The following is a 9,815-nucleotide window of genomic DNA, read 5'->3' on the forward strand; positions in this document are numbered from 1 at the left end:
ATCCCTCCATCCATCCATCTCATCCCATCCCACCCACCCATCATCCATCCATTCACCCATCCCACCCATCCACTCACCCATCTACCCATGCACCCATCCATCATCCATTCATCCATCCATCTCATCCCATCCATCTCATCCCATCCCCTCCCACCGGCCCACCCACCCATCATCCATCCCTTTGTCCCATCCCATTCCATCCCATCCCATCCTATCCCATCCTATGCTCCATCTACCCACCCGATGAAGAGACTAGAAGGCTGTGCACCAGACCTTAACAGAGCTCCCTTCTGATGGTATAATGTTGGGCTAACCTGTCCTTCCTTCTTTTCTGACTTGACATTTTAATAACCTGACCATACATTTTTATAAAACAAAGAAGTAATCATTTTTACAAATTTTAAAATTTATAATATGTAGCTTTTACCAAACACCCTGCAAGGCAAACTAGAATCTTAAACTTCATATTTTATAACGTGACTTATAGAATCGAGCTCCTTTCATTGAAGTTGAGCCTGGTTTCGTGTAAACACATGTTTTGGGGGTAGGTAGATGCTTCTCATCACAGATGTTTACATCACACAAAGGACTGAACTAATCCAGATAAGTTCTAAGGGCACTTGTCAAATAGTCTAGCTCATCTCCGTGGGGCTGGAAGTCCTGAGAAAAGGAATGATGGACATTTATCTGGTCTCATGGGCGACTGAGAGACTTACTTGTCCACTAGTCCCTTCTGTTTGAGGATGCGGTACACTTCAGCGGAAGTCTGAGGTCCTTGGAGCTTTTGCCCATTCAGCATCTCCTTCTCCAACTCTTCAATAGTCTTAAAAATAAAGGATTAAAAAAAAAAAAACTATGGTAAAGACTGAAGAATCATTTATTTGTTTAATTTTTAAGTTTTGTTTTGTTTTGTTTTGTAGAGATGGGGTCTTGCTATGTTGTGCAGGCTGGCCTCGAACTTGTGGCCTAAAGCAATCCTCCCACCTTGGCCTCCCAAGGTGGTGGTTATAAGCATGAGCCACCATGCCTGGCCTAGCATCATTTATTTCAAGAGCAGAGTGGAGAGAAGAGTTTCAATTCCCTGCTGGAGGCCAAGGAAAGATAAAGACACAAAGATAAAGAACAGAAGAGTCAAGTGACAAAGCAGCCAGGCAAAGAGAACAATCCCAGCAAACAGATGCTGGCATGAAGTCTCCACTGGGCTGCGGCTCACCCCAAGCCAGGAGTCTCAAGTGAGGAAGGAGGGGGTGCAGGAGGGCAGGTGAAGGGCTACCTTCCCAGTTCTGGCGAAGGCCTCGGCCACCCTGCGGTTCCGCCCTCCGTAGCAGGTGGTGATCAGGTCGGCCACCCCGCAGCTCTCTAGGAAGGTGGCTGTGGACACCTGGCCCTTGCAGAAGATCCTGGCAAAAGCAATCATTTCCATGAGTCCCAGGCGGATGACGGCAGCTTTGGTGTTGTCTCCACAGCGGAGGCCATCACAGAACCCAGCTCCCACAGCTACAATGTTCTGCAAAGGAGATGACAAAGCCCAGATGCCGTTACAGCACCCACTGCGGGTATGGATGCCAGAGGTGGTGGAGGATGCTGAGGCAGGGACAGACCAGATGGGATTGGCTCTCAGGGACATTGGCTCCATCCTCCTCAAAATGCTCAATGCCGGGTTCTGCTCTTGTACACCTGGGTGAAAGAGATGACGAAAGGAGAGACAAGGCTTCCCTGTTCCCCTTTCTAGGGCAAAGAGCCCATATTTGGGGTCAGCAGGGGTCAGCAGTTGAAGAGCATTGGCCAGAAAATCAGAACGGCTGATAGTAGTCTTTGGTTAAATAATATTTGGACAAACTACTTTACTTTTTGTTTTGTTTTAAATGGAGGGCTTTATGCAACCACAACATTCATACAGAAAAGTACACAAATGCTAAGTGCACAGATTGAAGGATTTTCACAAACTGAACACACCCCCATAGCCAGCACACTGATAACGGAAAAAAGCACAGCCGCCTCCACCAGCAAGGGTAACCACCCTCCTAACTTCTCACAGCACAGCTGTGTTTTACCTGCCTTTCAACGTTTTGTGAATGGAGTCATACAATATGTAATCTTTTATGTGTAGCTTCTTTGTCTTAATTCAACATCGTGTTTGTGAGATTCATCCACATTTTTACATACAGCACATTTATTTTAATTGCTGCATAGTACTCCATTTTGTGAATATGCTGCAATTTATTTAATTGTCTTCTGTCACCTGGTGCTGGGGTAGTTTCCAGTTTGGGGCCATGACAAATAGTGCTGCCATAGACACCCTGGCACATGCCCTCCAGTGACTACGTGCAGGCAATCCTGTTGGGTATGACCTAGGAGTTGAAACACTGGGTCATGAGGCCTGTATGTGTGCAGCTCAAATTCCAGCCTTTTGTTTCATTTAATAATCCCCAAATGAGTATTTATGGATCACTCACTCTTTGCATGGCCTCTGCTAGACACGAGGCAAATGAGACACAGAGCCTGCCTTTTCAGAAGCTGATAATCTGGTATGGGGACTGGCAATCTAGGCCAACCGCCTGTTTTGTAAATAATGTTTTATGGGAACCCAGCCCTACCCATTCATTTACACATCATCTATGGTCCCAGATTTGAGCAGTTGCCACAGAGACCGTATGGTCCACAAAGCCTCTTCTATCTGGCCCTGATGGAAAATGTTTCCCAACCCTGATCTTACAGGAAAAATAAAACATGTACAAATAACTATAAGGCTCAGCAGAAAGTGATATTCCATAAAAGGTACTGAGAATCTGAAATTCCGTTTCGACAGGTATGCACTGAGCATGTACTGTGCAGGGAGCACCTCACTCAGCCCTGGAGGCACACAGTGATTGCAAGGGCTGGGGGGGATGCCGGGGGGAATGTAGGGGCTGAAGATGCCCCCAGGGGAGAGCTGCAAAGATCAGAGTTAGACTCAGAGCTTGTCCTCAAGGAGCTGACAATCTGACTGAGAAAAGAGACACAACAAAGCACATCAAAAAAAAAAGACAGAGGGGAGAGAGTGTGCTGACAAGTGCCAGGAGCCACAAGTTGCCGTTCAAAGCAGGGAGGCCAAATGGAGGAGGTGGCATCTGAGTGGGCTTCCAATAATAAGGAAAAGTCAGATTAGCACCTATGACAAGTAACACCTGCAGAGCTGCACAGGTGGCAACTCAGTGGGAACTTCAGTTGAGCCCCTGGGTTCCTGGCCCCTTCCACTTTTCCAGCTTCTTCACCAAGAACACTCAGCACGAAAAAAAAAAAATATCCGGCCGGGCGCGGTGGCTCATGCCTGTAATCCCAGCACTTTGGGAGTCCGAGGCGGGCGGATCACGAGGTCAGGAGATCGAGACCATCCTGGCTAACATGGTGAAACCCTGTCTCTACTAAAAAATACAAAAAATTAGCCGGGCGAGGTGGCGGGCGCCTGTAGTTCCAGCTACTCGGGAGGCTGAGGCAGGAGAATGGCGTAAACCCGGGAGGCGGAGCTTGCAGTGCGCTGAGATCCGGCCCCTGCACTCCAGCCTGGGCGACACACAAATACTCTGGAGCATGGAAAAGGAAAAAAAAAAAAAAAAAAAAAATCCAACTATCTAACCACTCTAGCAATTCCAGTAATACCTGGTGACTATACAGAGAGTCCTGGGAGATTTTAAAACATGAAGCTAGTTTGGGAAATGAGTTAAAATAAGTGTATTTTTAATAAAACCAAGTTTTATAGTGAAAGAATAACTTTTCTTAACACATCGGGCCTATAAAATGTGAGGGATGAGGTGAAAAAACAGAATGAGCTGGGTAGTAAAAACATCTGCTCTAGTACACAGGCAGTTTTTGATAAAACACATCAAACATAGCATTGATGTGGCCGGGTCACCATGACAAACAGACTTGGTCATTTAGATACAGCTATTGCTCGCCAGGAGACTGAGGCACAAAGCTACTTCACATGACAAAAACATCCAATTGGGCCTCCTGAAGTTTCCGTCTACTCCCCACAGGCCCACAGAACAGAGACCTCTCTTGCCCTCTCCCACGGGGTGACGTGGAATGGAGAGGGCGAGAGAATAAAGGACGAGGAGAGGAAGGCCCCCCAGGGTCTTCTCTTCCTTAGCAATCATGTGAGAGCTTACTGGGGCTGCCGCTTATGCCTCACTGCAGTCAACACAGAAAGAAAAAAGTAGAAAAATTCTCAAAAAATGATGCAGGCAGAGCTGATGAGGAATTGGTCCTAGGAACTGACAGCCTGACCAAGTGCATATGGCTTCGCAAGGTACCAACGTGCCTGAACCTGCAAAAGCTTCTCAGCCTCTTCCTACCATACACGCTATGCGAACTGTAGGTTTCATCGGTTCTCAGACAGCAATCATCTCAAACTTGCACGTGCAGGGAAGATGGACGGGGGCAATTCCCGGCTTACACACGCTCAGCAGCAGGCAGCATGAGGGAAGAGGCAAGGCAGAGGCTGTGTGAAAGGAGCCTGGAGAGACGCTGGGGGTCGGGTGGGATCCGGTTCTGCAGCTCTGCTTCTAGAAGGGGTGGGCTGCCGAGTCAGGATGGGACACCCAGACCTTTTAGGATGAGTAGTATGCAGAGGCTAAAGAGCAGGAACCATAAGAACACCTGGGGCTGGGCCCACCTAGGTCTGGACGCCCTTTCCAGCATAGCAGCCAGCTAAGGAGGCTACAAGGAGACAGAAGCGGTACACGGCACTGACATCCAGAGAGCCCCTACACGGTCACAGTGTGACCTAGGGCTAACCACTCCACCTCTCAGGCCATCTTCACCGCAGATGTCAAATTCAGGGCTTGGACAAGATTTTTCAAGGCCCTTCTGGTACTGACATTCTTTCAGGGAAGTTGGTGCAATTGTAGCCTGCACTGGGGCTGCAACCAGTACTGGGGCAACAGGTTGACACCTGGGGACATGCAGGTGGGCTGACTGCCAAAGCCCAGATGCCAGCCCTTGGGTGAGCTGGCCAAGTGGTTTTATTGAAGTTGCCATGCAATGTGGCGAGGCTTAGGCTGTTGGCCAACTCGTCAGATTCCTGAAATTGCTCTCTGATGCCCCCTGAACTGTGTCCCTGTGTCCCCCTCCATCACAACATGAACCATTCTGAAACTGTTATATGAAAAACCAACCCCAGGAAATGTCTGTGGGCTGAATGGGAGAGAACATGGACTTCTGTTCAACAAGGGGCTCGTGTCAACAGAGGAGGGGAGGCTGATTTATTACGTGCCTTCAGTGAGCCCAGGCTAGTTACACACTGCCTCATCATCATTCCCACAACTCTGAAGCATGCACCTACCCTCCTACTACTTCCCAACTGGTACACTGAGGCTCAGAGAGGTTTAGTGGCTTGCCAAGAACACCTCACTGGTAAGAGATGGAGTCTGGATGTGCTCCTGGTGCCTGGCTCTGCAGCCCGCTCTGTCCCCTGTGCCTTGCTGCTCCAGTGTGGGAAATCTGCCCTTCCTCCACCCTTGGTCAAAAGACCTGCCTGACCCTTTGCAATTCGGTGTCAAAGGAGAGTGCCTCCTGGCCTACACCAAGGCTTGGGAGGTAAAAAGGGTAGCTTAGGTTGGGCGTAATCCCAGCACTTTGGGAGGCTGGGGCAGGTGGATTGCTTGAGCTCAGGAGTTTGAGACCAGCCTGGGCAACATCGTGAAACCCTGTTTCTACCAAAAATACAAAAAGTTAGCCAGGTGTGGTGGCATGCACCTTTTGTCCCAGCTACCTGGGAGGCTGAGGTGGAAGGATCACTTGAGCCAGGGAGGCGGAGATGCAGCGAGCTGAGATCATGCCGCTGCACTCCAGCCTGGGTGACAGAGTGAGCCTGTCTCAAAAAAAAAAAAAAAAGCTTAGGAGAAGAAAAGGTAATAAAAAATAGCAACAGCTAATCTTATTGAACTGTTCTAAGAGCGTCATATATTATTACCTCATTTAAACCTCACAACATTGTGACAGGGCAGGTCCTATTATCATGGTAACATGATAGGACACTGAGGCACACAGAGGAAGGAGCTTGCCGAGGAGATCACGCCACACTGTGCTGCTCTAGGACCAGGGAGTGAAAGGCACAGAGAGCCCACTGCACAGTCCAGATGAGAACTTTCTGACAGGAAGAGCTGACCCCACCCAACAGGAAAGATTTAGCAGGAGCTCTCTGCAACCGGAACCATCCAAGCAGGACCGTACAGACAGGCCCTGAGCTCCAAAGCAGTGCTTCCGTGTTGCTGTACTCAGAAAAGCCAGATGAGGGTGCCTGGGCGCTCCCTCACAGCTCCTCGGCAGCCCCTTCACTGCAGGGCATGGGAGTCTAGACCACCCCAAAGCTTCCACTAGAAGCTTTTACTAGGCATCTAACCTCCCCACCAGGGGAGATCAGGACACCTAGTGCAGGGTAAATAAACGCCTCTCTTCTAAGAGGACCCTGGGCTGCAACCCAGTTTAGTCGCCTTATGACAGATCTTGAAATCCTCGTTCTCTCCCTCCACCACTTATCACTGTCAAAAGAAAAATAAACATACTGAGCCAGTCAGAGCGTGTTGGAATAGCATCCGAGCAGATGTCCTCCGAGATCACTCAGATGTGAACGTTATCATTATCCACTGTGCATTTAAATCTGCTTTCAACTTTTTTTGGAGCTAAAAATACCATAATTTTCAGAAGACAGACGTGTGTAGCCCTTCCCCATCTCCTGGGTGATGGCAATACTCAGAGGCAGTCATCAACTCCCGAGTGCACTCCTTCCAGTTCTGAATAGGGGTGGGTCGGATGGGGCTCAATCCTCTCCCACTTCCACCTTCCCATAAAAAGAATATACAACAGGAGAACCAGCCCATGCTACCTGCAGGTTACACAAACATTCTCACCACCCAGCAAGAACTGCCTCCCTGAAACCCAAGTCAGTACTCACTGTTGTCTCTCAGTCCAACAATCCACCTGACTCCTGAGGCTGGCTGCTAAGAGAAGACTGTCTGCAGGGTTTGGGATTACTAAAGGCAAGGTGCCACGTGTTGCCTGCTGCTGGCCCCTGTCTAAGGCAGCCTGGCTGAGATGTCAAGGAAGGCTGAGGCAGGTCCACACCTGGCCCACCAAGCTGGTCATACCAATATGAAGCTGCCTTAGCTGGAGCAGCGTTGTCCAACAGAAGTTTCTGCAATGATAGAAAATGTTTTATATTTGCTCTATTGAATACAGTAGCCATTAGCCACACGTGGCCACTGAGTCTTTAAAATGTAGCTACTGTGACTCCGAAATGGAACTTTTAGTTTTTAAGAATTTTAATTAACTTGAAGGTCAATGTAAATAGTACATATGCTTAGTGGCTAGCATGTCGGACCATGCAGGCCTTGCTCTCACTCACATAAAGGTGCTCTTGGGCGAGCAGTGGCCCTGACTACAGATGAGACCCAAAGCTGGGCATCCTGGCATGGTTCATCGCAGCCAAAGCCCTGGAGCAAACCTACATGCCCAGCAATGAGAACTGCAGAACAGCCCCACAGAGGAACACCACCAGCCTGTGCCAGCCTGTGCCATGGGCTGCTGCTTTATCCCCCATCTATTCTTTCCTTCCATAATAATAGTCTCTTATTTTAATAAAAGTGTCTGGCTATCCAGAAAAAAGATCCCCAAAATGATTTTCCAGCCTCCCTTGTAGCTAGTTATGGTCACACCTAGTGTACCCACTGAGATGAAGCCAAGTGACAAGGTTGATTTTCCAGAACCTTCCTTGAAAGATAGCTGCCACGTGCCCTTTGTCTTTTCTTTTGTTTTTTCTTTCTTCTTTCTTTTAACCTTGCTGCCTGGAAGGCAGATGTGACGTTGATGCTCTGGTCACCTTCACAGACCAGAAAGACAAGGGCCACACCCTATGCTACACTAAGCCATTCAGTGTTTGTCCTCTCCAAAACCCATGTTGAAATCTGGTGGCCCCTGTGGCAGTGTTGGGAGGTGGGGTCTAACAGGAAGTGTTTTGGTCATGCGTGTTCTGCCTTCATGAATGGACTGAGGCTTTTCCTTAGAAAGAAGACTCTGGGAGTGGCTCTCTGTTTGCCCCTTCCACTCCTCTGCTGTGTGAGGGTCAGCGCTCCTGCCCTCCAGAAGCATTCAAGGTGCCACGTGGAACAGACCGTGCCCTCATGAGACACCAGAACTGCTGGTGCCCAGTACTGGATTTCCCAGCCTCCAGAACTGTTATGAGCCAACACGTTTCTGTTCATTATAAATCACCCAGTCTCAGGTGTTCTGTTATAGCAGCACAAAACGGGCTAAGGCACCCAAGTGAGCTGGACGAAGCCTGGGTCCCTGCGAATTCTGTAGAATAGAATTGTCATATATACTCTGGATTTTACATGAGAAAGAAAGAAGCTTCTACCTTGTTCAGCGAGTACAGTTTGAGCATTCTAATCTGAAAATCCAAAATCCAAAATGCTCCAAAATCTGAAACTTCTGGAGCACCAACATGATGCCCAAAGGAGAGAGTCATTGGAGCATTTTGGATTTCCAAATAGGGATGATGAACTGGTAAGTATAATGCAAATATTCCAAAATCGAAAAAATCCAAAATCCAAAACACCTCTGGTCACAAGTATTTTGGATAAGAGATGCTCAACCTGTATTATTTTTGGTCTCTGTTAATGAAACTTAATCCTGATAAAGAATCTATTAAAAATGATAGCCTTTTGGCCAGAATCACCATCTTCCAGTAATTTACCAAAATGAGGAATACAAAAGGGAAAGAGGAGAAGCACCTGATATATGCTCTCTAGGCCTTTTAGAAAACATGAAGTTGCTCTTTTGGCCACATATATGTGAATCTATCAGAAAGGTGATATTGGCAGGGCGTGGTGGCTCAGGTCTATAATCCTAGCACTTTGGGAGGCTAAGGCTGATGGATCGCTTGAGTCCAGGAGTTTGAGATCAGACTGGGCAACATGGTGAAACTCCGTCTCCACAAAAAATACAAAAATTAGCCAAGTATGGTGGTGAGCACCTACAGTCCCAGCTACTCAGGAGGCTGAGGCAGGAGGATCACTTGAGCCGAGGAGGCAGAGGTTGCAGTGAGCTGAGATTGCACCGCTGCACTCCAGCCTGGGCAACAGATTGAGACCCTGTCTCAAAAAAATAAAAAATAAATACATAAGCTAAAAAACCTCGTTTTAAAAAGATGATATCGTAGACATCAAGGGTATGGGCACTGTTCAAAAAGGAATGTCCCACAAGTATTACCATGGCGAAACTGGAAGAGTCTACAATGTTCCCCGGCATGCTGCTGGCACTGTTGTAAACAAGTTAAGGGCAAGATTCTCGCCAAGAGAATTAAAGAGTGTATGGAGCATATTATGCTAAGAGCTGAGATAGTTTCCTGAAACACATGAAAGAAAATGATCAGAAAAAGAAGGAAGCCAAAGAGAAAGGTACCTGGATTAGACTGAAGTACCAGCCTGCTCCACCCAGGGAAGCACACTTTGTTGGAACCAATGGGAAGGAGCCTGAGCTGCTGGGACTGATTCCCTATGAATTCATGCATAATAGGTGTGAAAAATAGGCTGCGTGTGGTGGCTCACGCGTGCAACCCCAGCACTTTGGGAAGCTCAGGCGGGTGAATCACTTGAGGTCAAGAGTTCGAGTAGCTGAGACTACAGGCACGTGCCACCATGCTCAACTAATTTTGTTTATTTTTTGCAGAGATGGGGGTCTCGCCGTATTGTCCAGGCTGGTCTTGAACTCGTGGACTCAAGCAATCTTCCAATCTCGGCCTCCCAAAGTGCTGGGATTACAGGGATGACCCACCA

General features: G+C 48.1%; 1 protein-coding gene across 1 annotated transcript in view; it reads right to left on the minus strand.

The window, feature by feature from the left end:
- The window catches only part of GPD1L (glycerol-3-phosphate dehydrogenase 1-like), a 69,420-nt gene that overhangs the window by 13,350 nt on the left and 46,255 nt on the right, over window positions 1-9,815 (minus strand). Inside the window, exons 6-7 of the mRNA XM_011985403.1 lie at window positions 1,274-1,507; window positions 717-823 (exon numbers count right to left, since the gene is read on the minus strand). Coding sequence (XP_011840793.1) covers window positions 717-823; window positions 1,274-1,507 — 341 coding nt within the window. The remainder of the gene's footprint in view (window positions 1-716; window positions 824-1,273; window positions 1,508-9,815) is intronic.

The sequence above is a fragment of the Mandrillus leucophaeus genome, unplaced genomic scaffold (assembly GCF_000951045.1).
Source record: "Mandrillus leucophaeus isolate KB7577 unplaced genomic scaffold, Mleu.le_1.0 Scaffold107, whole genome shotgun sequence".
Classification (NCBI taxonomy): domain Eukaryota; kingdom Metazoa; phylum Chordata; class Mammalia; order Primates; family Cercopithecidae; genus Mandrillus; species Mandrillus leucophaeus.